The 26,166-nt window shown below is 54.0% G+C and overlaps 9 protein-coding genes across 9 annotated transcripts; 3 read left to right on the top strand and 6 right to left on the bottom strand.

The window, feature by feature from the left end:
* Positions 1-758: 758 nt before the first annotated feature.
* HETIRDRAFT_107069 (uncharacterized protein) lies at positions 759-2,718 on the bottom strand (the record flags this gene model as incomplete). The annotated part of the gene is made up of 16 exons (XM_009546922.1): positions 759-1,047; positions 1,098-1,160; positions 1,214-1,223; positions 1,288-1,306; positions 1,365-1,378; positions 1,444-1,468; positions 1,531-1,578; positions 1,649-1,822; positions 1,891-1,901; positions 1,956-2,038; positions 2,111-2,148; positions 2,205-2,225; positions 2,276-2,362; positions 2,439-2,514; positions 2,566-2,608; positions 2,676-2,718. The coding sequence occupies 16 exons, from the start codon at positions 2,716-2,718 to the stop codon at positions 759-761; spliced, it is 1,044 nt and encodes a 347-aa protein (XP_009545217.1).
* A 1,219-nt stretch (positions 2,719-3,937) lies between these two features.
* HETIRDRAFT_458535 (uncharacterized protein) lies at positions 3,938-4,612 on the top strand (the record flags this gene model as incomplete). Its single annotated transcript, XM_009546923.1, has 3 exons — positions 3,938-3,949; positions 4,015-4,113; positions 4,154-4,612. 3 exons carry the CDS (start codon positions 3,938-3,940, stop codon positions 4,610-4,612), a joined length of 570 nt encoding a protein of 189 aa, XP_009545218.1.
* A 678-nt stretch (positions 4,613-5,290) lies between these two features.
* Positions 5,291-6,319, top strand: HETIRDRAFT_450635 (uncharacterized protein; the record flags this gene model as incomplete). Its single annotated transcript, XM_009546924.1, has 5 exons — positions 5,291-5,323; positions 5,386-5,678; positions 5,740-5,915; positions 5,991-6,084; positions 6,160-6,319. 5 exons carry the CDS (start codon positions 5,291-5,293, stop codon positions 6,317-6,319), a joined length of 756 nt encoding a protein of 251 aa, XP_009545219.1.
* A 1,211-nt stretch (positions 6,320-7,530) lies between these two features.
* On the bottom strand, positions 7,531-7,752 carry HETIRDRAFT_18769 (uncharacterized protein; the record flags this gene model as incomplete). The annotated part of the gene is made up of 1 exon (XM_009546312.1): positions 7,531-7,752. A coding segment is annotated over one exon (222 nt), but the record flags the coding sequence as incomplete, so codon positions are not given.
* A 1,752-nt stretch (positions 7,753-9,504) lies between these two features.
* On the bottom strand, positions 9,505-11,624 carry HETIRDRAFT_450637 (uncharacterized protein; the record flags this gene model as incomplete). The annotated part of the gene is made up of 14 exons (XM_009546925.1): positions 9,505-9,921; positions 9,995-10,004; positions 10,078-10,126; positions 10,201-10,288; positions 10,358-10,405; positions 10,486-10,659; positions 10,758-10,783; positions 10,840-10,922; positions 10,981-11,033; positions 11,093-11,113; positions 11,181-11,267; positions 11,343-11,418; positions 11,473-11,515; positions 11,582-11,624. The coding sequence occupies 14 exons, from the start codon at positions 11,622-11,624 to the stop codon at positions 9,505-9,507; spliced, it is 1,218 nt and encodes a 405-aa protein (XP_009545220.1).
* Positions 11,625-12,137: 513 nt separating this feature from the next.
* HETIRDRAFT_458537 (uncharacterized protein) lies at positions 12,138-13,394 on the bottom strand. The gene is made up of 4 exons (XM_009546926.1): positions 13,053-13,394; positions 12,538-12,969; positions 12,433-12,472; positions 12,138-12,351 (listed from the first exon to the last, which is right to left on the bottom strand). Exons 1-4 carry the CDS (start codon positions 13,371-13,373, stop codon positions 12,311-12,313), a joined length of 834 nt encoding a protein of 277 aa, XP_009545221.1. The 5' UTR covers positions 13,374-13,394; the 3' UTR covers positions 12,138-12,310.
* Positions 13,395-13,576: 182 nt separating this feature from the next.
* HETIRDRAFT_458538 (uncharacterized protein) lies at positions 13,577-18,360 on the top strand (the record flags this gene model as incomplete). Its single annotated transcript, XM_009546927.1, has 19 exons — positions 13,577-13,856; positions 13,945-14,003; positions 14,065-14,311; positions 14,390-14,407; positions 14,472-14,539; positions 14,611-14,708; positions 14,806-14,864; positions 14,985-15,169; positions 15,291-15,623; positions 15,677-15,739; positions 15,811-16,531; positions 16,624-16,972; positions 17,251-17,310; positions 17,364-17,490; positions 17,578-17,697; positions 17,757-17,826; positions 17,924-18,110; positions 18,195-18,257; positions 18,322-18,360. Exons 1-19 carry the CDS (start codon positions 13,651-13,653, stop codon positions 18,358-18,360), a joined length of 3,072 nt encoding a protein of 1,023 aa, XP_009545222.1. The 5' UTR covers positions 13,577-13,650.
* Positions 18,361-20,860: 2,500 nt separating this feature from the next.
* On the bottom strand, positions 20,861-21,259 carry HETIRDRAFT_163329 (uncharacterized protein; the record flags this gene model as incomplete). Its single annotated transcript, XM_009546928.1, has 1 exon — positions 20,861-21,259. The coding sequence occupies one exon, from the start codon at positions 21,257-21,259 to the stop codon at positions 20,861-20,863; it is 399 nt and encodes a 132-aa protein (XP_009545223.1).
* Positions 21,260-21,672: 413 nt separating this feature from the next.
* HETIRDRAFT_474009 (uncharacterized protein) lies at positions 21,673-25,069 on the bottom strand (the record flags this gene model as incomplete). The annotated part of the gene is made up of 9 exons (XM_009546929.1): positions 21,673-22,377; positions 22,463-22,802; positions 22,943-23,271; positions 23,358-23,490; positions 23,558-23,692; positions 23,772-23,924; positions 24,012-24,372; positions 24,461-24,792; positions 24,851-25,069. 9 exons carry the CDS (start codon positions 25,067-25,069, stop codon positions 21,857-21,859), a joined length of 2,523 nt encoding a protein of 840 aa, XP_009545224.1. The 3' UTR covers positions 21,673-21,856.
* Positions 25,070-26,166: the final 1,097 nt, after the last annotated feature.

A 26,166-nucleotide genomic window follows, 5' to 3' on the forward strand; every position in this document is an offset into this window, starting at 1 on the left:
GCGCCTAAGAGTCAGTTCGGTTTCTTACTTCACATCAGCATTCACCTTGAATCCACTTCCGCAAAGTGTGCCCGTTGTCGTGCCTAACATCTCCTTGTCTCAATTGCATATTTGGTTGGTTGTGCCTGCGGGTTAGTATTATTATAATGTGGCTTACTTTTAGTCCGACCATGACTGGCGCTTTCTTTTTGTCGGTAGGATGATTTCTCCAATTTATTTTCTTGACAAGCGCCTTGTTTCTCAGGATAGCCTTGCCACAAGCAAGACATGATGAGTATTGAATGGGTGTGAGCAGAGCAACGATCGCGGGTCAAGGTGAAGATTAAGAAAACCAGCACAATCGATCTGTTCATCTTTGGGGCCGACGAAAATTTGAATGTCGTGAAAGCCGGTTTTAACAAGTATGATGCGATCGTCATCGAAGTATCAGAAAGGAATCGTAACGGGCGGCATCCTGTCCAAGAATACTCGCATTTGGCAGGAAAATTTGTTGTACACTAGTCTAAATGGACGGTGAAAACAAAAAGAGAAATATAAATACAAGCTTCAGGTATGCCGCTAACAAGAACATAGATACTAATGCAGGCAGAAGGGCTGGCCCAGCCTGTGATCCTGAGAGGTGTCTATCAGAATGTTCCTGCACCCTGTTCTCCCACGCTATCCAGGAGAATCTGACAGAAAAGAAATAAGTACAGACCCCATCACGATGTCAAGTAATGGCAGAATACAGACCATATATCAATCAACCATAACAGTTATCAGCCCTCATACTGCCACTGCACAAAATCAGAGTCGAAGCTCTCCCTTCCCATGCCGACCTGGACGGACACATTTCGCTTCGGCCAGGATTCTGCGCCTCCTCGAGACTCTATATCAAGCGAGTCTCTGTGCACCAACAGGGACGCATACAGAGGGCGGGAATCAACGGAAGGGTCGTCAAGCGGTCCGTCCGATTTACATTTCTCGCGCACAGAGGTCGCTTCGGGAGGATGGGCGCTATTGACGGTCGCTGCCACGGGTCGGAAATTGATGGTAGTCACGGTCGTGCTGGGTGGGGATGTTATGAAGTCAAAGGTGGTGTTGAAAGGATGACACACAAGTTTGGCTTCGGCGCGCAGTACTCGTTGAGCTTGCGATGTATGCGTGTGGTGCTAATCGCCCTGGGAGGAAACGAATATTAAGCATAAGGAAGAACTACGGTGGGAGTACTTACATGATTAGGACTGGACGCGAGTCAGTCAGTAAGATGTGTGAGCAATCTCCAACCTCAAAACCCCTGCGACGTACGATGTGGGGTTTGTGCAATCTGTGCCGATATCACGAAATTTGAGATTACATGAAACTCCGAAGTGAGCGAGACTCACTAGATTCATAACATCTGTGTGGTGAGCAGCATACAGATCAATCAGAAACCTCTATGTCGAGGCAAGGAATCGTCCATACCGTTCAGATTCAGGATCAATAGAGTCTAGATTCCAAGAGCCTTTAAATATTGTCGAGATCCTGACTTTCAACCAGATGGTAACGCACGTTGGACGGTACGACGGCAAGCACAGAGAGCAGAAGCCAGAGAATACCCTGTCATGGAAGAGACTCGTTCGATGAATGACCTTATGCGTGGATATGAGCATCAAATAATGAAACGCACTTGATTGTACAGCACACGCCACAGTCCGTTCTCCGAGCGTATCCGAAGGACGCCGACGAACATGATCACGAGCAGCGAGAGCTGGCATGCAAGGTCGACAATCATCGTGTCTCGCTGAAGCACCGTGTCCGTGATAACACAGATTTGCAAGATGGGATTCCATTCCGCGTGTGCCTTTCCAGAAGAGGGGAGGGGGAGTCAGTAGACTTCGTGCCGCCCTCGATCGACAGTCTCGTACTTACTCTTGTCACACCTAGATATGTAAACCTTGAGCAGGCATGGATATAAGATCAAAGAGCATACGTACCGAGAATAGCCCAAGATGTATTGAAAAGTTGAATGCAGATGACTGTGGCGATGACGAGCTTGGTAAAGCGCCAGATAGCAACGCTGCACAACAAATTCAATCAAAACTGAACCGTACGTATAATTAGGTGAACGACTCGCGCGCGAAGGGCGGACAACACAGAGGTACAGACGAGGGCAGAATACGAGGTGGCCTGTCGTCGATATTTAGCATCGTATGTCCTACAAACTCTTCGTCGGATCAACGTACTATCAGTGACTTGAACACCGCCTTTGAACAAACTATCAGCACTTAGTTCCAAAGGCGTGAAATAGGCATACATTGCAGTTAATCTCGGTGAGTGAATCCAATAGGATGTAGACACAGACGACAAAGGCGAGCGTGAGCCATCTTGCACCGATGTACAACTGTGTGTATAAGGCAGTTCACCAAGGAGTGCTTCTCAATGGTGCAGATGGGGGCTTGTGCGATTTGCGGACGCACCAAGATAGTCCATTTGAAAGGCATCCTTCGTCGATAGAACTGCCATTCGTAATCGAAGGTCGAGACAAACTCCCAACTTGTTGTGCGTAAGCGCTGATCTCCCGAGAGCCTAAGAATGTGCACGTACATATACAAACCGCTAAAGGCGTGCAGAGATCGGTCAAATGCCTCTACAGGCGTAGATTCAAACACAGAGACCTTGTCAACAAAGAGGCCAAAGGTGGACGGAACACTCACGGAGTTCAGCAGCGATTGTCGCAAGCTCTTTGAAGTTGACCATGATACCTTGCTTCAGAGTTAGAACGAGAGAAGCAGCATTTGAAGCGGGATGCTACCTATAAGCAGGGCAGAGCCAAAGCCTTCCCTGATGAACAGATTGTTTAGACGTCGCTGTTCATCGTCTGATGCGGTCCATACTCATTCACTTAGCCCTGACACACGATCGTTGATCATTAAGCGTGGGGACCATCTCTCTCTCCCAACGCATACCCAATGTTCGACATTTTCGGCGGAAGTCATATATGCCGTGTCTAAATCCAGATATATGCGCCGAAATATTGGGTAGGGGAGGGGGGGGGGTTCTGATTGAGTTTAGCCCGTCGTATCGAGGTCGCTCGTGAAGCGTTGTTACACATACGCTGTACCACGAGTAAAAAAAAGGATGTGATGTGACGCGAGAATCAGAAAGGAACTCACAACGTGAGACTCACAGCATCACCCGTTCGCCGTGTATCATCTACCTGATGTATTTAGTCCAGCTATTTTTGTCGTTGCAACTACCGACACAAAGAATCGAACGACACATACTGATGATGATCTCACTTTTGCGGTAGAGTTTGATTACAGACTGCAGCTGAGAGGCCTGTAGAACAAGCCCCCAAACACCTTGTACTATGATTGTCCACACCATTCACACAACATCAAGCAGAATCATATAGTCAAGAGACGGCGCCTAGACACACGACGGAGAAGGATGTACATTACACAAATGATCGCATTGATGATGCTGGCACTCCGGACAGCCGACCCTCAAGGAGCCTACCTACAAAGATATCTGTCAGATATCGCACAAGTCATGATGGTCTGAATAAACAAGCACCTGGGGACTTTCTCCGGCGATCGACCACTCGACCTCAAAGATGTCCTACCTCTCCCCACAGCATTGCCATATTAATTTACAGGTGGAACCCGAGCGCAGGCTGGCAAGATATGTCATGCCCTATTGACATGATGGATTCGTGGCCCTCTTCTGCATGACAGTATCAATCAAAGGAGTCTCGGCTCTAGCCGCAGCGCTTGTCGAAAGTTTGTCGACGCCTTGTTACCAGCCTCAACCTGAACTCAATGAGTTCAACTCATGGACCCAGACGCGATCTATGCATGCAATGCACGACTGCATCATGCAGGAGCTCCTTTAGAAACCTTTTATATTGTTCAGCTGCACTATAGGACGGCGGCATACCAATTTTCTCATATCAAACGTCCAGAGTATGGCTTGCATGGACCTCTTGGTAAGCAGCTGAATGCGGCAAGCTTCTAGGTAGTTCTAGGTACATTGTCGTCATGTTTGCTCTAGCCAGCTAATGCCATCGCCACCCTTATCATCAAGAACGCTGTCGTCGGCCACGATGAGTACGTCCTCGAGCTCAAGCGCTTTGATGTCCCAGACAACTTCGTGAAGATAGACAGGTACCCAACCATTGTCCGATCCACAGGCGCGCCCGTCTTTCAAGCTCCCGCCAAAGGGCAACGTCACGCTGTCATGTGCGCTTGACGATTGTATCGGGCATGGAAGTAGCGGTGTCGTCTTTGGCACGAAATCGCTAGACCTACAAGCCCCTGCAGACGGCGCAGGTCATGGTCATGCACTTCTGCCGTTGGTCTTGAAGATGGGCAGAAAAGAGCGGTGTGCGAATCTCGTGCACGAGGCCTGGTTCTACGAGGAGATGGGCGTTGCCATCCCGCGGGGCTATGGCCTTTTCTTCGTCAAGATTCCTGACCGCGAGATCCGGTCGGGTTTTCGCCCGTGGCAGGGGGAGTACATTGGCGACTACAACCCGAAACCAAATACAACGCCCGACGATGACGACGAGGCAATGGCAGAGCTCGTCTGGAGGCGGAATATGCTTTTCGTGCTCGTCCTGGAGCGACTGGAGGGCGGTTGCCTTTATTAGTAGAGTCAGTCAGCCATGAACTCTCGTGAGTTTTCAAACTTGTCTGCATGCAATTTTCATTTACACTTGCTACAGAGAAGAACTGAAGAGCCTCTATCACGAGCTCTCGTACATGAGAATCGAGAACTTTGAACACATCCGCTGGCAGAACATCCTCCGTGCGCCGGATCCACAGCTCGGTGGCACCCCCAGGCATCCTTCGCCCTACACGTCCAAGGTCTACGGGTGGTGCATGGTCGACTTTGAAATGGCAAATCAACGAACGCAACACCAAGTCAAATTGACCAGCTACATCTTCCCATTCTCGAGGACGTGTTGAGTAGCCTGCTCAGTGGAACGCCATACGAGTTGCCTTGAGATAAAGCTTCCTCATTTTCTCGCTAGACTCCAGACATAAAGATATCGATCTAGTCAATATAGGTTGATAGATGTTGCAGGGAAATGCCATAGGTGTATATGTGACTTCATACATGGCTTTCCTGCACAACACATCGTGTGACGATTTGAGCACTCGCTCTAAACACGTACACATGTCGGCTTGCCGTCAGCGTGTTGTCGCTCTTCGTACGTACCGAACGTCGGCACGAAGTCCATTCTATCTGATGTAGCGTGTCCAATGCGACACATCATACCCCATAATGCCTTTGTTGCCCTCTTCACACCCTCAGTCTCCCTACCATGGCTCCAATCCCTCAGACAAACGGCCTTTTGGTAACTGAACCGTTTACTCTCATATCTATCATTACGAATGCTGCTCACCATCTGTTGTTCAGCCCACAAATGGCATTAATATCCTCGTTGTCACCGGCGCCTTCAAAGGCGAAGATGGAACCCCCCTAACCCTTCATCGCATCAACAAAGAAGAGTGGTCCAATCTTGTTCACCCATATCTAACACTCGGATCGGGGGAAGTTCTTTCCCCATCGCATTATCTCTCGAACGGAAACAGCCACAGTGCCCGCCGCCAGCACTACCTCCTGACGGCAACCTCACACTGTCTTGTGTCCTCGATGAGAGCGTTGGTAACGGAAGTAGTGGCGTGGTATATGGGACTAAATCTCAAGAAGTGAGAGATCCTGATGGGCAGAGGTCAAAATTCAAGCTCTGCCGAATGAAGACGGTTACAGGCCTCCACAGTTGGTGCTGAAGATGGGTAGACAACAGCGTTGCGCCAACCCCGCTCGCTCGGCCTGGTTCTACGAGGATATGGAATGCCTCCAAGGCGTTGCCGTCCTGCGGTGCTACGGTCTCTTCTCCGCAAAGATCCCCGCCGTGCAGCAGTCCCTCCTTCGCCCACGGAATAGTGAGTCAGCCAGCGCTGCTGATTTTAGGCTATCCTTGAACTGGCAAGACCCTCTGTTGGATTCCCGGCTCCGAGCGCTTCTCAGCGAGCATGAAACACTTTACATCCTTGTTTTGGAGAAGCTGGGTGGGAAGCTGTTGATCAACGAGCCCATGACTGATGATCTTACGTGAGTTTACAGTATGACTTGCCAAATCTCATCTTGACCGCGCATATTGACACCCTCATTCGATCCTACCTATAGAAATGAGGTGAAAAGCCTCTACCACGAGCTCACGTATCTCGGAATCTTGAATTATGAGCGGGTTCGCTGGTACAACGTCCTTCGCGCGCCGGATTCAGATCCGCAGGTGGGCGGCATAGCGAGCTTGCCTTCACCATACACGTCCAAGGTTTACAGATGATCGACTTCGAGATGGAGAACAAAACAATTTTCAAACAACATAAGATCGACGAGCAACATCTTGACACTTTAGAAGAGTTGTTAGAGGGACTGCCCAAAGGAGAGATATTCGAAATACCTGATATCGCGCGATGGGGGTAACCGGCTTGGTCTATGTACACGTAGCATCGCTCAGGAAGCACATAGAGAATATACACTCTTTGCTCGGATATTGAGCGTCGATAGGGAAAAAACCCGGCGGCTGAGGGTTCTCGTTTCAAAAAGAGGTGGAGAGTTTAGGTCGAATTTATTGAGCAAACGTACAAGAAAGGTAAGGGAGGAATCATAAGGCTACAGCAGCTACCAGTTGAACGATCGTCCACAAGGAATACATATAGAGTACAATGACGAGAGGGGTTAGAGCGAAATAGTGCAAGTCAACGGAGAATATTAGAGTCAGTTGCTGTAATCCCATCCACTGTAATAGGGCTGGGTGTGCTCAAGAGATCTCGAAGTCGAAGACTCTACTGTGTTCGCCGTCGTCATCTCGTATTGAGACAGGACGTTCAGATAGTCCTCGAGAACCGGGCCCTCGAGGTCGAGCTCCGGGCAATATGAGATCGAGGTCGTCAGATCGTAGCTCTGCTGTTCGTTCCCATACGAAGGGGTGAAGGTGTAGAACGATGTCTCGGGCAGTGGCTGCGTGGTCGCCATAGACAAGGGATAGGCCGGCACAGGCGCAATGTCGAAGATCCCAGAGGAGAGGTCGGTGCAATCAGGGTAAGCAGCGTCCATAGTGGACTAAAGGGCTATCAGAAAAATGAACAGCGAGATGTCAAGGCGAAAACGACGCACCAAGGACACATCATAGGTCCAGGAGGTAGGTCCAGCTGGGGAGTCCAAAGGAATCATCGGCTCGGTGAAAGCTGCAGTCTCGACGTCGACAGTGACGCCAACAGAAAGCGGTTCACCGTTCTCGGGCTCACATCCAAACATGTTCACAGTCGACAGATCAGTCTGGTGCTCGGCCGCATCAACGGCCCTCGCCTCATACTCCACTTCACCCTCCACCGCCTGCCCCAAGCTCGCGATGTAATAGTCGTGCAGCATTGCCGTCGCGATGATCTCCTCCTCCGGCCTCTCCTCCCGAATCATTCGCGCCAGCACCTGCACCTTCTCCGTCTCCGCCTTCCCATTCCGCTTCGTCCTGCGCTTCTTCCGATCCCGAGCAACAGGCGTGAACTTGTAGTCCGGGTACTTCTGGTCGTGCGCTACCTTCTCCACCTCCGACGCAGCGAACCATGGCTGCCTCTCCGCCATCGTCATGTCGCGCCACATCTTCCCTGCCATCTCGCTGAGCTTCCGATGGTCCTTCTCGATCATCATCAGCATGTCCCTCCTCTGCGCAACGAACTGCTTGCGGAACAGCATGAAGGCGTTCAGCGGACGCTTGATTCGGTCTGGGTCATTCCGCGCCAACGCCTTGTGCCCGACCTTCCTCGGCGCACGCTTCGCCTTCGTACTCTTGCGTGGGGAACGAGAGGGAGAGGGCGACAGGACATCGCAGACGGTCGACGACGGTGAGTAGACGAGGGTAGCACCATCGGAACTAGCGGGAGAGAGAACAGGAGGGGGTGGGTGGGTCAACTGGAGGTCGTGGGAAAATGGCTCTGAGGGTGAGGAGACCTGGAGAGGTGTAAAGTCCGACAAGGGGACGCCGGACGAGGGGGTGAAGGTGAAAGGGTGATTGACGTCATAGTCGGATCCCTCAATACCACTGTACTGAGTCTCGAAAACGACCTGGGAGGAGGAGGGAATGAAGTTTGCGGGGTACGGAGAGTACATAGCGCTCTTTGGTGACGATAAAGCTTCATTTTGGGCTCCTTTTTATACCGCTGTCCCGTCGACGTCGCGCACAGCGAGCAGAGGCCTTCGACGAAAGTTACCCTTCGCTATAAGAACAGCGTGACTTTGAGAAGGATGGTTCGGACGGAATAGGCAATTGAATTTCACCTGCCTGTCCTAGCCTTCTGCCAGCTTCGCCCAGATATCACTCGTGCAGTACATAGCAGCACGGCACGAGGCGCACAGAACCGCTTGGCACGGATTATTAGGTGAGGGCGATGGCTCGTGTACGTGGAAGATGGCCTCTGGCCGTGTGACCATCACTGGATCCAGAGAGTGAGAGTAAAGCCCCTGCAACAAAACATCTCAGCAAAGTTGGAACTTAGAAACGAGATCTATTGAGTGTGGGGTTCCTCAGATGCCATGGAATGACATGTGGCTCGGGCAGACTTACGCTGGCCCTGCGACGCGAAAGAAACACGCGTGTGCTGTGGTGAGGGTTATACGTGATAAGGCGATGGAGTGAGTCCCCAAACGAGAGAGATCAAGTCAGCGCTATGACATTACAAAAGCGTGGGATGTGAACGGCAGAGAGATGTTATAAAAAAACGCAGTTCATGGTGTGGCGAACGCACCTGAAGCGCTATGAATGTGGGTTGGTAGTCGAGAGGTTTTTCAGGCCATAGGCACAAGATTTCCTTCTGTATTGCTATGGGAGTCGTCGATGCCTGGCAATGTCGTTGCTTTGCTTACCATGAATGGCTGGCTATTATCTGCCCCCATGGCGAAAGTATTCTTTGAGTCCGTCACAGGTGTAGCGCACGTGGAAAGGAAGTCAAGTCTATTGACTCGAGCAGCTAATGAGAAATGGACATTACTGTAGCTGGATCAAAGAGGGTCCCTGTGGTAACGCCGTCCGAACTGGTGCCGTGGCAACTAGAAAATTTAATCCAAACTATCCATGTCGTGTGGACTGGCAAACATTGAACGCTGTCTGTTGAACGGTGGTGGACCGACGTTCCCACGCCCTACTCACGGCGTCCGGCCCGCCGTCCGCCGTCGACGCTCGCAGCAGCCTCGCACACCGAGGCATCCGAGCAGAGTGTTTCTCTCTTTATTTATTAAATGTATGACCCTGAGGCGAGAGCTCAGGTCAGATACGGACGTACTACAGAGCAACCGGAGGATCGTGGCAGGCTGAAGCTGTGAGCGACGTTGCTCTCGTTATGGTACCTCCGAACCATGCGTTCTCGTCCGGAGACAGTCCCGGCTCAACCGTGCGCGGACATCATTCCATAGCCGTCCACCTTCACGCGCAAGCCGCAGCGTATAACGACCTTGATTGCCACCGCCCGACGGCCCCTAGCTCTCTCGCCGCCACTCGTCCACGAAATCAACGCCGAAACTCTCCTCCCCCGCGCCGACCTGCACGCACACGTTCCGCCTGCGCCAGGGCTCCGCCGCGCCGCGCGCCTCCACATCCGGCGGCTTGTCGCTTCCCACCGCCGACAGGGACGCGAACGGCGAGCCGCCGTGCTGCGCGCCGAGCCGTCTGTCCAAGTTTGATTTGCGCCGCTCGTGCGCGCCGGGCAGGTCGAGCGTCTGGGTCTGGGCGCCGTCGACCATCGAGGCCATGGTGCGGAAGTCGAGTGTGGTCACCGTCGTGCTGCGCGGGAAGGTTATGCGGTGGCTGTGATCGGAGGGTGCAGGACGTACAGGTCGTGCCCCGGCGCGCAGTACTCGTTCAGCGAGCGATAGATGCGCGCTGTGCTGATCACCCTAGACGACGCATCAAAGCGCACAGCTCGCACGCGCATTCGCCACGGGAGAGGAACGTGCTGGCGACACTCACATGATCATAACTGCACGCGGGTCAGTTCCGGAAGCGTAACGTGACGTCAGCGCGCGCGCTCAACGAAGAAGAGCGCGACGTACGGTGCGGGGTCTGCGAAATCTGTGCCCAAAACTTCAGCATCGAGTGCGCCTGCGCGCGGTCAGCGAATATGACAAGGGACGGAACGTACTAGATTCATGGAATCTGCATGCATGCATGCATACCGAGCAAGCAGTGTGCGAACAGATCAGCGCGCGCAGTCGTCGAGAAGGGGAGATCCCCCTGACCATTGAGGTTCAAGATCAACAAAGTCTGTTCGCACAGGGGCGCTTCAGTATCGACTATGGTCGCGCGCGCTCACTTCAAAGGATGGTGACGCACATTCGACGGCACGAGCGCGAGCACCGCGAGCAGAAGACACAGCATGCCCTATCCGCCGCGTAGGGGAGAAGAACGTTCAGCGGCCCGCGAAGCGAACGACACTCTGACGGCGGAATGCGAGCACGCACCTGGTGGTAGAGCACGCGCCACAGCCCATTCTCCGCGCGCATGCGGAGGACGCCGACGAACATGATCACGAGCAGCGAGAGCTGGCACGCGAGGTCGACGAGCATCGTGTCGCGCTGCAGCGCCGTGTCCTTCACGACGCAAAGCCCCAGCTCGGGGTCCCACGCCGCGCGCGCCTGTGCAATGTCACGCACGCACGCACGCACGCACGCACGCCCCGGTGCACGTCAGCATATCTGCGCTCGCTGTCATCGTCCGTACGCGAGGGACTTACCCGTGTGATGCCTGCGACCGTGAGGGCTTGAGCAACGCATGGAGGGGGCGATGGGATGAGTGTGCAAGCGCGTGCGACGCACCGATTATTCCCCAGGCCACGTCAAGGAGCTGAATGCTCGCGGTGGCGACGACCACGGCCGTGGCAAAGCGCCAGATGGCGATGCTGGACCAAACATCTAGTCATATCGGCCCTGGCGAGAAGGGCCGAACGAAACACTCACGCGCGGAGGACAGACATTGCAGAAGTGCAAATCAAGGCAGAGTACGAGGTAGCCTGTCAGCGACGGTCAGCACGGCACGTATGCTTCCGGGCTCTCCGTCGAACTGACGTACTATGAGCAGTTTGAACACCGCCTATGAGCGATTTTCGCGGAGCAAGAGTCAGTTGCAGAAGCGCGAACCGAAATCCAGAGCAGCTCACGTCGCAATCCATCTCGGTGGCCCGATCGAACAGGATAAAGACACAGACGACGAAAACGAGCGTGAGCCATCTCGAGCCGATGTACAGCTGCATTTGCGCATGAGCAATCCATACAAGATCAGCGGCGCACAGAAGACTGTGCACACGGTGTGTTGGACGCACCAGCATGGTCCACTTGAAGGGCATCCGGCGTCGATATAGGGCCCACTCGTAGTCGAAGGTCATGAAGAATTCCCATCTAAGAAGCGCGTTAGCACGGTGCCTCACATCTGCAGGCCGGTGACGCACGCACATGTACAAGCCGCTCAAGACGTGCATGGACCTGTCCAGCGCCTCTGTAAAAGAAAAACAAAGGTGACAAATGGAAATTATAGGGAACGGGACAGAGGAGGAACACGTACGACGGTCCGCTAGCATCATGGCGAGATCTTGGACTTCGACCATGGCGTTACCACGCAGTGCTGCTGCCCAGAAAGTTCTGTGAGGATTAAGGTCAGTGCTTACCGACGCGGGCTCGCTATAAAAGCCCCAGGCCCGGCTTCGCGACGCAGACGGATAAAGCACTCATATGCGCGAGTAAGGCGGCCGCTGCGGCCACTCTGCCTCTCCGGCGCCACCGCACCGCGGATCACAGCAGCAGCGAAGGCAAGCAAGCGCTCATCGGGTGCACATGCTACACGCCGCAGAGCGGAACATTCGGAATGTCTGCCTCCACGAGTATGAACCGCACCGTTTCCATGCGAGGATCGAAGACGGATCCCCGCGACAGACATGCGATATGTGACAGAGGAGTCGTCGGTCGTGCTCCTGTGTGCATGTAGTGTAGTGTGCTGTGTGCTGTGTGCACGGCAAGTCGTTGCCGGCTGCCGGCTTCGCTGTCCAAAAGGTACTTTCTTCTGAAGTGAGTAGCTGTGTAAGCCCGATTTCGGGCTGGCGCAGGAGCCTGATCAAACGTGAAAAATCCAACGGAACCAACTGTCCACTGTGTATTCCACACACAATTCATGTAAAAGAATTGAACAGAGTCAGACAACCGAGAACGAGAGTAAGATCTACACACGATGGGGCGCGTGGAAATATAGGTACAAACAAGCGAGGGGGCAATCATGCCAAAGACGGGTAGCGATGCTCTAAAAGATCGCGTTGATGAGGCCACTGCCAACAGCCGATCCTGTCCATGAAGAGCGCCGTCAGTCGCCTAAATCCACAAACGATGCCGAAAAAAAAATGAAGCAAATTACAAGACACGCACCTGCACCGAAACCGACACCGCCAGCAGCCGACGTTGCGAGCTGCACGGAAAGAAATGGCGACAGTCAGTACCGTAAGCACAAAGACCCGATGCGGCCACACTTACGGTCTGGCCGAGCCCCCCAAACTTGCTCGGCTTGGGTTGCGGCGCCTCCTGCTGCTGTACTACCTGCTGCTGTTGCGGCGGCGGCGGCTGCATCGGCGGGCCCATGTACGGGTTGTACGCCTGCGGCGGTGGGGGCTGTTGGTACTGCACGGGAGGGCCGGACTGGTACACCGAAGACGGGGGTGGGGGCTGCTGGTAGCTCGACTGAGGGTACGCGGGGCTGTATGAGGACTGGGGCGGGCCGCGGGTGTCCGGGGGCGGGGAGAACGCGGGCGGGGACACGTAAGAGGAGGAGCTGTCGGAGAGCTTCTCGACGTAGTTGGAGGGGAAGAGGCCCTGGCGGCCGTTGATCTTGCCGGTCCACCAGTCGGCGTTGGTCTCGGCGACGATTTCGACGATATCGCCTGCGCGGAAGGAGAGGTCGTTTTGCTCCTGATGGCGCGATGGGATCGCGATGGTCAGCGAGCGCGTTCGGCGAGGGCGAGAAGTGGTGAGGGGAGCTAGGGGCAGCTGACCTGGCCGCTCTCGTTGTAGCCCCACAGGGCCTTGGCGCGGGGGTGGCGCGAGGGCGCAGGCGGGATGCCGCGGCGGGCGGGCGGACCTAAGTCAGAGATGGAAGATGGAGACGATGAGCGCACAGAGGGCTCGGGGATGGTGAGGCGCCTCGTCTGGTCGGCGAGGGCGAGGACGGAGGAGTCGGAGGACGAGGCGGGAGGGAGCTTTGCGAGGATGTCGTAGCCTGCGGCACGGGGGATCTCGTTCTGGGCGATGAGGAACTCGACGTTCTGGCGGGTCTGTGCGACGATGTGGGCGAGGAGGGCGTTGTGGTCGGGCATGGCGAGCGCTGGAGAGGGCTTGGATGGGTGTGGGTGTGCTGGCGGAGGCGACAGGCATCGAGAGGGCGGACTGGATGATGCCGGCGGTTGGATGACCACAGCCGCGGTGCGTCAGCCTACGGCCCTGCTAGACGCTCGGCCTTATATACACAAAGGCCGTCCAACGCCATCATCCTCTCCCTCTTGCTGACCATTCCTGTTGTAAAACCACCTGTACTCGCTCTTAAGAGACGACAACCAGCGTCTCCCCAGACTTGCACTCAGCCTGCCGCTGAAGATGCCGCCCGGCAAAGCCGATGACCCCGCACGATACCCCGCGATATTCAGCCTCCGCGCCGCGTCCCTCGCCCGCGCGCACACCGTCCTCTCCCTCGCCGCCTTCGCCAGCGCCCTCGCCCTCGGCTGCACCCTCCACTTCCGCAAGATTGTCAAGAACGGCGTCGCGGGATGGCCCCAGGAATGGTTCCCCAGCGTGTCCGCGACGTGAGTGCCTTCCACCCGTGAATGCCCGCTTCGTAGGGTTGACGTCGACGCCGCGACACGTGCTGCGTGTGCCAAACGCGGCGCGCAGAATCGGAGACTGGTATCCCGAGCGCAACATCTTCCAGATCCTCATTGCTCTCAACTCCGGTACGTCCCCGCTTCGTTTTCAAGCTCCTCCGGCACCCACACGTGGCTCGGCACCCCACAGGCCCGCGCTTCATCGTCCTCCTCCTCACCTACCTCCACACTCACTCCAAATTCCCGTCCTCGTCCCTCCCGTCCCTGCTCCTCGTCACCGGCGTAGTCCGCACTCTCAGCTGCGGCGGATGGGTCTACATCACGTCCAGCGATGACCACGACGCACACGACGTCCTCATGATTATCTACATCGTGTGTAATATCCCCTGGATGTGGGCGAACGCAAGGTTGGCAGTTGGAAGGGCGCGCAGGCGCAGGTAAGGAAATTTCTTCAAAATAACGCGTTGTCATTTTCGCGAGACTCAAGCGCGCGCGTTTTTTTCGGTGTGTTGTAGGATCTGGATTGCTTCATCGTGAGTCAGGCGTGGCCTTCTTTCGCATCATAAATATCATACAGACCGACCGCTGCCCGTGCAGATTCTGGCTTTCTCTCATCCCCATGGTATATTTCTTCATCCAACACAAGGTGCACCACGTCCCCGGCGGTCAGTCTTCCCTTCGTTTCCCCTGCTTTTGTTGTACTCACTTTAGCGTGCCCGCACACGTGCACACACAGCATACACGCGCTATAGTCTCTTCGAATGGTCGCTCATCCTCTTTGACGTGCTCTACGACGCCACTGCCGAGCTCGAGTTCCGGGACAGTGGCCTCAAGGTACGCCGAACCACCCACCCCCACCCTTCCTTCGTTCTTCCGAGTGCGCAGCGTTCGATTGAGTTAAGCTGGGACTGATTGTATGCGTGCCGGACAGATCTCTATCGGGGCGGCGCCTACTGACTTCAATGGAGATGGAGGGACGTATGACGAAACGTACGCCCACGCCCACCGTCTCGCGTGATTGTTCTCAGGCGCAGTGCTCATCGAGCACTTCTGTTCTTATGTTTGCCCTTCTTGTATGCCGTGCGTGTATACCATACCACATACATATAGACACGCATCTGCATCCAAGAACACGCAAGACGGCCTTGCTCCCTCTGCGCTGGTAAGTGAAAAGGTAGAGTCTGTTGATGCAACAGCTCCAGAGGTGGCAGGCACACCGGAGGCATCGCGCGCGCTCGGTACTTTCCTCTCCGCCCAGCGCCCGGCTTTCAGCTTTTTGGCCGACGTATATTTCTGTACGTTCTCATCCTCGCTCGAACCGCCGCACACAGCACGCTCACGTCCCTCTGACCGAATGTCCAAACGCCTCGTTGAACACAAAACCTAATCTGAACAATACTCGAATCCCACGAGCAGCCTATCAAACATGGACCGTCCTGACCGCGCTCCCGGTCACCCTCTTCTACTTCTCCGTTTGGAAGCTCGCGCTTGCCGGACCCGAGTTTTCCACGCTCGCGACGCTCGCTCCGGTCTTCCTCGCGTCGCGTCGCGTGCGCGAAGCCTGCCGCACGCGCTTGGGGCGCGCGGTGCTTGCTACTATCGTTGCAGGCGCGGGGATCGGGAGCTGGGGCGCGGAGAGCGTGTGGGCGCGCCTCGGGGGCGTGGTGATGGGGACTGCGGCGGGTGTCATAAGGTGGGCGGGGGAGTGGGAGGAGACGGCGGTGGAGGGGGGTGGGCATCATGGGATCGGTGCGTGCCGGTTGCATTCGCTAAGATTGTGACGTACTGAAGGGTGGAAACAGTGTTTCTGTTGGGCCTGCTCGTCTCGGCGCTCTCGAAGCACTTGAATAACGGAAATAACCCAGGTTTGTGTCCGACGCGCAGTCTTTTTTCCTCACAGCTCGGTTCACTGGTATTTGCACCGTGTCGTGTGTAGGGTGGCCCATCGTCGACGAGAAGTCGGGCGGACACCACAAGTCCATTCTCATTCTCAGCGCGCTCGCGCTCGTGGAATTCATGACCCGGCCCGCGTCGTCTCCCTACCCGCCCGCGCTCTCCCTTCCGTCCTCACTTTCTTCAACGGAACAGACACCGAGCAAGCACACCGCGCGCCCAAACGCAGATGCGTACGCAAACGCCAAAGCCGGACCTTGGCTCCCGTCCGCCCTCGCCCTCGGCGCGCTCCTCTATGCGCTCCACGAGCGCCTCACCGACCCGAGCACGCTCGTCGCGTGGTCTTGGACCGGATACCCGCTCAGCGGGCCGCATCCGCACGCGCACGCGCCCCTTACGCTCGTCGCGCAGGCGCTCGGCGTCGCCCTCGCTCTCTCTGCGTCCTCGCCTCGTCTGGCCAGCTTCCTCGCTCATCCAGCGTGGTGCATGTTCGGCATGGCGAGCGCCGGCGTTCTCTACGCGTGCAAAGATTGGGCGGGCTACCTCGGCGCGCTCGCGCACGCCGTCTTCCTTGTGTCCATCGCGCCGCAGGTCCTGCGCGCCGCGGGTGCGGCTGCTCGGGGCGCAGGGGGCACTGGGAGGCGCACCGCGCGCGTGTTCGTGGCTGCGTGGGCGACGTGGGTCGTGCTCCTGTTCTCGGGGACGTTTACGGTCGCGTACGCGTTCGTGCCGGGCGCGTGGTCGTTCAGGGAGCGCACAGACCTGTGAGTGCCATGTCACGTATGGCGCAAGTAGTCGCTCCTTCTGATTGAATGACTGATTTGGATTCATATTTTATTTTTCCTCGTTCGTGTAGCGTCCTCGCATCGCAGCTGATCCTCCTGACACCGGCCTTCCACTGGCCATCGCTCACCCGCCCACTCACGCCCTCACTTCCCGCCCTCCAGCGCGCAACCCACACGCGCACCTATACCCTCCTCGCACTCGTGGCCCTCCTCGGTCTCCTCGCGCCCCTCACCGCCCACGCGCCTTCTCCCCCGCCCGCACCCGCGCCCGCACATGCCCGCGCGCGACTGCTCAACGCGGGGATCTGGACCGTGCACTTCGGGATCGACGACGCGGGGCGGGACAGCCAGCGCCGCATGCGCGACCTCGTCCGCGACATGCAGCTCGACGTCGTCGGCCTACTGGAGACCGATCTGCACGTGCGTACCATCCCGCTCTCTCAGCGATCCTGTTGATTTATTGCCTCACTCACCACCCTCGTGCGCGCACCGTCGGATGCGATTGAACGCACACAGCGGCCGGTCTTTGGAAATAGGGATCTGTGCGTGCTTTGCTTTGATGGCACTTCTGGTTCTATGTTGATATTCGTGCGCGGTTGTATGCGCGGTTGTAGATCACGCCTCATGTCCAAAGAGTTAGGATATGTTGGTGTCCCTGCCTTCCCTCTGCGTGATGCAACACTCATTAGTGACGAAAGTATGTAGACATCGGTCCGGGGCCAAATCAACACACCTGGGGTGCCGTCCTGATGTCCAAGGTGCGTTCGCTCCGCAATCCACGCAAGGGCATGGTCTGAAGTCCGCGAGGCAGTTCCCCATCTTGAAGTCCACGCACCACCTGCTGCCTTCTCCCGATGGCGAGCTTGCTCCCGCCATCGAAGCGATCTTGGACATATACGGAACAAACGTCACCGTCCTCGTTGCCCACAACGGTCAAGGTGGGTGCCGATATATATATATTTGCGTCGCCGTCGTGCGCGAAGGAACTTTTCCTTTGAGCGTCTGGCTGACGGTGTGCTTTTCAGAGGAGACCCCGCTGGACCGCGAGCTGCAAGCCACGGAGCTTGCGCGTATAATGGCTGCGTCGTACCCCGATCCTCTCATCTATCTCGGCTACGTCGTCACGAAGCCCAAGGCTCTACGTCGTGAGCGAAGCCATCTCCCCCTCTATACGGAACCACCCTGATCGTTGTATGCGATGTAGCGGCACCGTACGACATCATGGTCACCGACGGCAAAGTGCACGACATCGACCACGAAGACTGGGACCGCTGGTGAGCCCTTCGCCCTCTTCACCGACGCTCAAGTCTCGCCAGCGGAGACCGCACGACACTCGAGTCTCGGGAATGCTTATCACGACCGTGTGCACAGGTGCGAATACATCTTCTACCGCGGGCTGTACCGCACGGCCTATGCGCGCGTCTCGCGCAGCACGATCACGGACACCGAGCTCCAGATCGGCCAGTTCGTCGTCCCGCGGTACGGCCACGCCGTCGTCAACGACACCGAGGAGGACAGATACCTGCGCGCTTGGAAGGAGCAGCTGCCGGAGGAACACGTACGTCGCGTCTGCCTCTCGCATCGCATCTCGCTCGCCGAGGCTTCAAAGGAGTTGCCGCTGACTGTATGCGCGCGCTTGCAGTGGTTCCCGATGGAATACTACAGTCCTGGCCGTAGAGGGCATTTTTACCATGTCTTCAATACGGTGCGCCTTTCTCGCTTCCTGCCGCTTGCTCTCCGGCCTGCTGGTTCTGATTCTTGCTCAATAGCCTCTGTACTACGGATTCCCCGATAATGTTGTATTGTAGAGGGTTGTCTGTAGCCGCACTGTGTTGTTTGTCTGTAATCCTGTAATAAGACAAGACAAGGCGCGCCGGAGCGAAGTCGACCGACAGGGTATCTCGGCTATGTGAAGTGATTAAATGAAGCAACTCCGTATGTTCTGTCAAATGCGACAGTTTCGTCTTGTAGTGGTTCATCCTCCGTTTCTCCTCAGGCAAAGTCCAATATCTCATAGTCAGACTTTGGTAGTATATTAGTGATGATCGGTACAACTAGCAGTTTTCAGGATTGACCTCTCCCCAATAACGGCATTATGACAGCAATTTTTGCCGCTCTTTTCTCCACTGCTTCGAGAGTTTACTTCTGTGTTTCTGTTGCATTGTGTCATGGCCCTCCGGGACCCCCTGAGCTTGAGAAGTTCCAGGATGTTAATTTAAAATCAAGGAAAGCGACACAGGGCCGAGGCCACAGAGAGAAATGGGTATGGGATAACACTATTGGGAACAACCGAGATGCAACAGATTTTACTTCTGTATTTCTGTTGCATTATATTCACATGAAGTCTCCAGTCACCATTTAGAAACACTACTGCAAGATTTCTCGTTAAACTAAAGCTTGAGATTCCCTAGAGTGTGCTCATCCCATATACACCTATATGTGGTGTAGTTGGGGATCTGATCCTCATAATTGATGTTCATTTTCTTCAGATTCCACAGTCACTCAGTAGGATGTGGAATATTATGGGAAACTGCTGGTTTAGATGATATGTAGTTGGAAGGCAGAGCCAAATCATTGTTAAAAGACTCAGTGGCATTTTCTGGAACACTGGATGAATTTGAAGGCCCACCTAACACTAGTATATATTAGTAAACAGGCATATATGCTTGTTGAACTTAAAGAGTGCTTATGGTACTTGGGCAAGGGATGCAAGGATGGCAAGTAATGTAAGATGATAGCTTGTGCAAGTATCATTAGCTAGGTCTTATTCCATATGTATCAGTATAGGGAACTTGTAAGGAGTGGGTAACAGTCACTTGCTGTAGCTTATAGCAAGTGTGGTCAGCTTACAGTAAGTGTAATTAGCTAGGTCATAATTCACAAGTAGTCTATAAGCTATAGTTGCAAGCTAGGTAAGGAACATGACTTATAGAGCTTATTGCAAGAGTAGTAAGCAGCATATATTGCTGACAGATCTTATATTATACTTTTTGGTTTATTTTCTTTTATTTGTCTAGGGATTAACAGCATGGCATCCGGAACCCTCTTCCTCCTTGTATTAGATCCAAATTATACCTAATTATTAATAATGCTTATCCAAGATAATCAGGATGTATTATGAATAATTATCTATAATTATCTTTATAGTCAAATCTATAATAAACACTATATTGATTATGATTTTAGAGTTTATTCAAAACCTATAACTCAAGTATAATAATGCAGGCTCTAAATCAAAAATAAGTAAGTAATAAGATTAGAAATATTGAGATTGCCTAAATTATGTCAACATATTTAAATTACCAAGATATTAGTTTAGACCTTATAGCTTAGTGGCTAAGAGCATCTATTTAGAGTGTGTATAGTCATAAGATTATAGGTTTAACTCTGGCCAAGGGCAACATCAGAGAAAAGCTCTATATTAAATTAACCATAGTTAAATATAAATCTAGCTAGATTTTTGCCAATGACCATTCAGGATTTTTAGCTTATCTCCTCTCTAATCCTAAAATTATAAGATCAAATTGAAGCTAATTAGAGCTAATTTATTATATAGATTTTTAGAAAAATATCCATTAACCTAGTTCTATGGTTCCTCTACTACTACTATACCTTTTCATCATAGAATATGTATAAAGCTTACTAATCAAATCAAAGTTATACTTTGTAATAAACTTGCCTATCATCAGAGTTGAACTAATAATCTTATGCCTATACACTTAGACTACTACTCTAAACTACTAAGCCACAAGATCTAAATTATTTACCTGGTAACCTAAATGTCATAGTATAAATAAGACAATCTTAATATTTCTAATTTTCTTACATATTTATCTTTTATCTATTCTATATATAAAGTGGTTAATAAATACCCAAAAATCAGGGCTTTTGATATTTTGATTTATGTACCAGATAATGATATATTAAACTAATAGAGAATAAATAATAAACTAAAAGTAAAATTGTAGCACTCACACAATTGGGATTTAGAAAGTGTAAAATTGTAATTAGGCTGTAGATTTCAATGTAACTATAGTAGTATAGACAACATCCACTTAATTGTAAATTTGATCATAAATTTAATTATGAATAATATATTCTAATTAGCTCAGATTAGCATTTTGAATAATTAGGTCTAATTAAGAGAGGAGATTTTTCCAGATGCTATGTCAGTCACCCTCATCACAGCACATACTCTATCTTACCATTGTTATTACAGTCAATGGATGAAGTAGTGATGGCTCCACCCATGTGTCATCTTCCTCAGGTTCTTCCACCCAAACCTGGTAGAACTCTTCCAAATCTCTTCTATGGCCTTTCTCTATCTCTGGAGAAGATGTTTACACTGGCCAGGTCATGCAACCCTGACATCCAAGTTATCGCCCAACTTGGAGTCATCAGCCATAAGGTCAAGATGTTGGCTGTGAAGTGTCTAACTGAGACAATTGGCTGGCCAGTGTATGTGGAGAGTGTGCTGAATGCACCTGGAACACCTTTTCTTCTGTGTATGCTCGACAATCTTTCCATCGAGGGTTGCAAGGAGTTGCCCACAGATGAACAATGTCTACTATTATTAGGTCGAATGTAAAAAGCCGCCAGGGTTGACCCGGAGATTGTGCCACTGTGGTACATTTCCGCTGTATGCTCCCAATGGGAGTTCGATTGACTGGCCTCTATATGATTGTCCCATTCTTTGATTGTGTACATTCACCCTTGCGGACTTGACCTGCCTCCTATATTTCAGAGCTTACATTTTACTATGTACGACACCTATTCCTAAATTATCGCAATAGCCATAGCGTATGTAGCATAGCATAGCATGCGGCGTCTCGCGACAGGGGCAACGTGGAACGAGTTTGAACTTCGAACACAGCCAAATACATTGTCCTGCTACTACATACAGGTTTACAATTTAACAATATAAGTTCCCAACCAGTACTCGTGTTCACGATGTCCATGGTCATCATCAGCCCCCACGGGCTTGACATGAGCAGGAAGCGGAAAGCGTCTGGTGCATGTAGGTCTGTCCTGCCTTGCTAACTTGCCCTTTCCAGACCGGTCTCCCTCGGTGTACAAGCCCTCTCGCTTGCCAGCGACCGACCCTCAATCCATGCCTCCATGCAATGCAGATTGTGTCAGTCCTGGCCTAGCCTCTACCGCTATTATGTACACTCACGACCGACACCTCGTCACTGCGAATGAATTTTCAGGCGACACATCACGAAATAGCTGGAATGAAACAGGATGAGACCTGCTCCCTACGAGACCAGGAATAGAGTCATGGCAATCGGGCACAGTTGGATATCATAAATATCGCCGTGGGTCGAGCAGCCGGCTCTCCTGGCCTTCCTCCTCCTGCTCGTCTTCTCCCTCGGTATCGTCCTCCTCTTCGCTTTCCTCGGGACGAAACCCACTGTAGCCCTCTTCGCCTTCTTCCTCCTCTTCGCCCTCTTCGCCCCCTTCGTCCTCTTCGCCCTCCTCCTCTGACTCCTCTGACTCCTCTTCACTCTCCGCTTCCTCCTCCGCATAGAATTGATCTAGATCCTGCCACGCTCCCTTCTTCGGCACGCTCCCCACCGGCGACGGCCCTCCCGACGTCACAGGCGTCAACACCACCGGCCCACTGGCAGCCGCCGCCGCCATCGCCCGGGGCGTCGCGTAGTTGCCCAACGCCGTCGGCGCCGGCGCGGACGCGGGCACGTCGTCCTCGGCATCGCGCAGGGATGGCTCGGCGCCCTGCTCGAGCCAGTCGGGGAGCAAGCGGTCGCCGCGCATGTCGCGGCCCGTGATGAGCGTGAGCGTGCCCAGCATCGCGCGCTCGTCATCTATACACTACCAGGATCAGCATCGTGTCCCAAGGCAACGACCCATTCGCCCCCGAATGGAGAGAAGGCGGGGCATCCGGCTTACCTGGACCCCCGTCGCTCTCAACCACGCCGGCTTTCCCCTCAAAGAGTACGACGCGTATCTGCTCGCGCCGGAGCACGACGCCGCCCCGTGCGCCGTGCACGTCCTCCTGGTCCTCGTCTGCGCCATCCTCGCTGCCGTTAGTGCCCTCGAGGCGCAGGCTCGGCACGATGCCCGAGAGGAGGGCGTGGAGCATCCGCGCGCGGTCGCGCACGTCGTAGCTGAGGTCGTACCGGGCGAGGCTGAAGGCATAGCGCGCGAGGAGGCCGAGCGTGCGGTCTGCCGGCGCGAGGACGAGGAGCTTTGCGGCGAGCGTTATGACTTGCAGTTTTACCAATGGGGTCTAGAGAAGGGTGAACAGCGCGGGCCATGATAGCGTGAGTGCCGGAACAAGGGAAAGCATGCAAGAAATATACAGTGGAGCCCGCAGTGATTGCAAAACAAAAACAGAGTCGTAGCACGACAAATAAAAATGAGACGCACCTCTTCGCAAAACGACTTTGTTGTTCGCCGCAAAACATCCGGCGCCCAGAATGCGATGCCTTCGACACCTTCCCCCCCCCTTCCCAGCAATGAATCCGACCCCTTTTGGGTCCCGTCTGCCGCATACTGCCCCACGAGCCACAACACGCACGCGCGCGCCTGAGGGTGGCGAATCTCGTCGATTCTGTATGCGAGGCGCTCAACGATCGTGAGCGGCGATGCCGACGCCGACGCCGACGCCGCGTTGTAAGTCGATTGCTGGGAGGAGGGGTGCAGTTGAGCTTGGACAAGGGACTTGAGGACGAGTACAGCGTTGGTCACGACGACGTCTGTTTGCCGCGATGCGAGAGGGGTAAGAGACAGACAGATGATATACTAAAAATGAACATCGCATGGGGAGAAGGTCAGGACTTACCGTGTCTGCTCTTAATAAACGTCAAGAGCGCGTTGAGGCATTGCTGCGTCGACCCCGGCACTACGCGCGCTGTATGCCCTATCGCACGTATCGCGCCTGCGACGAGCGCGTCGTCCACATCTTCTGCGTAGTCCTACGTGCCGACCAAGTTTAATGACACGATTTTGAGGCATGCGACAGATGGGCGAGAGCACACTCACGATGAATTCGCGCAACAGTGCCTGGTGGTTCTCCGCGTTGACGAACAGCTCCAGGAGGCGTACCTTGTCGGCCTTGCCGTGTACACTGTCGTCCGCGCGCACGACGAAATAGGCGTAATAAGGCGCAAAAAGGTGCTGTCGAATTTGATATGTTGATGAGAGACTTGTTGCAGGAAACGGTGGTTCATGGTGAGCAAGCAGAGGATCGACGCACCGGCGATGTCCGCGCGATGGAGAGAATGTACGCCAGCACGACACGCTCGACTTGGGGCGAGGAGCCGAGGAGCCGGAGGAGAGGACGCACTACCTTGTGATGGTGTGGTGGCAGGGCGAGGTAGTAGAACGCGCGAGATACAGACAGCACAACCTGTAGACGAGAACGATGGACAAGGTCAGTGCGCAGAATAAAACAGCTCTTCTACAACTTGGTCCGAGGACTCAGAGCAAGTCTCACCGCAGGATTCCTCGACTGGAAAAGCGGCTCCGCCGACTTCAACAGCAGCACCAGGTCCGGATCGACTTCCTCCTCCTGACCGATTTCCTCGCCCATATTCTTATTATCGCTCAGCAGCGAAGGGCGCGGGAGCATCGTGCGAGCGTAGCGCACGAGGAGATCGAGGAGGTCAATCTGACCCCATTCATCGACGTCGACAAGAAGACGACAGAGACGGCGAAAGTGCGGATGAATAAGGTCGAGGCGAGTTGGGCAGACATAATCAAAGGCGACGGCGGTACAGCCGGTGGAGAGTGGAGATCGATCTCGGAGGAGGGTGGAGAGGACCTGGATGAGGGAGGGGAGGTGGGAGCTATCGAGGCTGGAGGGTGTATAGTCAGTGCTATTGTAGACTTCTTTGTGCAGGCGAGAAGGCCTGAGAACATGCGAAAGTTTATGGGAGTGCGCACCTGTAGCATTTGGGGATGGCGAGCGCCGCGGCCTTGCGAACGTACGGGCTGGGATCGGCAGCGCACTTCTTGATGGCGAGAACGACAATAGCGCCGATGCTAGGCACGCGAATGCCAGAGAGAACGCGGAGGGCCATAGCACGGATGAGGGGAGAGCTGTCCGCGAGGTCACGTTGAAAGGTGTTGATGGAGAGGAGGGCAAGGTCGGGCTCTGCTTCGGCATAGCGGAGGAGGTAAATATAGACGAGCTTGCGGACTTCAATGTTCGAGACAGCGACGTTCTTGACGACCTGGGCGAAGAATTCGGAGACATTGCGACCCTTCGAGATCATCTGGGACGGGCGGGTCAGGCATGGTGCGAGTTGAGATCGGGCTAGGAGGTTTGCTCACTGCGATGAGGCGCTTCATGGCCTCGAGCTTCTCGCGGTCGCTGTTCGAGTCGAGCTGCTTGCGTATGTTACGCACTTTGTCCTCGCCAGTGTCAAAGTACGCGGCGCCGCCGCCGCGCGTGAGCGCAAGGTCTTTGGTGTGTTCGGAGAGGGTCTCCTGAAGGCGCATCCCTAGGCGAGACGCATTTTCCGTCCATGAGTTCAGATTGAGCCCAGACATCGGCGAGAAACTGCGAGGTCAGTGGGTGAGGCTCACGGCTGCTGTGAGCGTCGACTTGGACGGGCCGCACGGTGTCTGACGCGGGTCGGGCGTGGGAACGTCGCGTGAACCACCGTTTGATGTCTGCTGTCTGAGTGCAGTCCCCGCGACCTCAATGATTCAAATAAATCATCTAGCCGCCCCATCCATAACCTACTTATGGGTCGTGGACACGATTCGAACGATGTTACCAGTGAGGTCATCCTTGCCACAGCTATAGTAATGTCCATTTCCTCCTGCTCGCGTAAACAAGCTTGACTTTCAGGTAATTGGACTGCGTCGACACGCCGTTTGCGATACCGGTCTCTTTTTTTTCTTTCAACGTGTGGGACACATTTGATAGTGTGAAAAAATGCTTTCGTCACGGGAGCACATAGCCATTCGTGGTTTGTGCACAACAAAGCAATGACGTTGCCAGGCATCGATACCACCCATGAAAATATAGAAGGATATCCTGTGGGGATCGTTGTACATGCTCCACTGCTCCTACAGTCAATATACAGCGTGCAATCTTAGGCCTACGTCTTGAAGATTTTCTCGACTACTAACTCACATTCGTAGCGCTTCAGGTGCGTTCGCCACACCATGAACTGCGTTTTTTTATAACATCTCTCTGCTGTTCACATCCCACGCTTTTGTAATGTCATAGCGCTGACCTGATCTCTCTCGTTTGGGGACTCACCCCATCGCCTTATCACGTATAACCCTCACCACAGCACACGCGTGTTTCTTTCGCGTCGCAGGGCCAGCGTAAGTCTGCCCGAGCCCCATGTCATTCAATGGCATCTGAGGAACCCCACACTCAATAGATCCCGTTTCCAAGTTCCAAGTTTGCTGAGATGTTTTGTTGCAGGGGCTTTACTCTCACTCTCTGGATCCAGTGGTGGTCACGCGGCTAGAGGCCATCTTCCACGTACACGAGCCATCGTCCTCACCTAATAATCCGTGCCAAGCGGTTCTGTGCGCCTCGTGCCGTGCTGCTATGTACTGCACGAGTGATATCTGGGCGAAGCTGGCAGAAGGCGAGGACAGGCAGGTGAAATTCAATTGCCTATTCC

Source organism: Heterobasidion irregulare (assembly GCF_000320585.1).
Source record: "Heterobasidion irregulare TC 32-1 unplaced genomic scaffold scaffold_04, whole genome shotgun sequence".
NCBI classification, from domain to species: Eukaryota; Fungi; Basidiomycota; class Agaricomycetes; order Russulales; family Bondarzewiaceae; genus Heterobasidion; species Heterobasidion irregulare.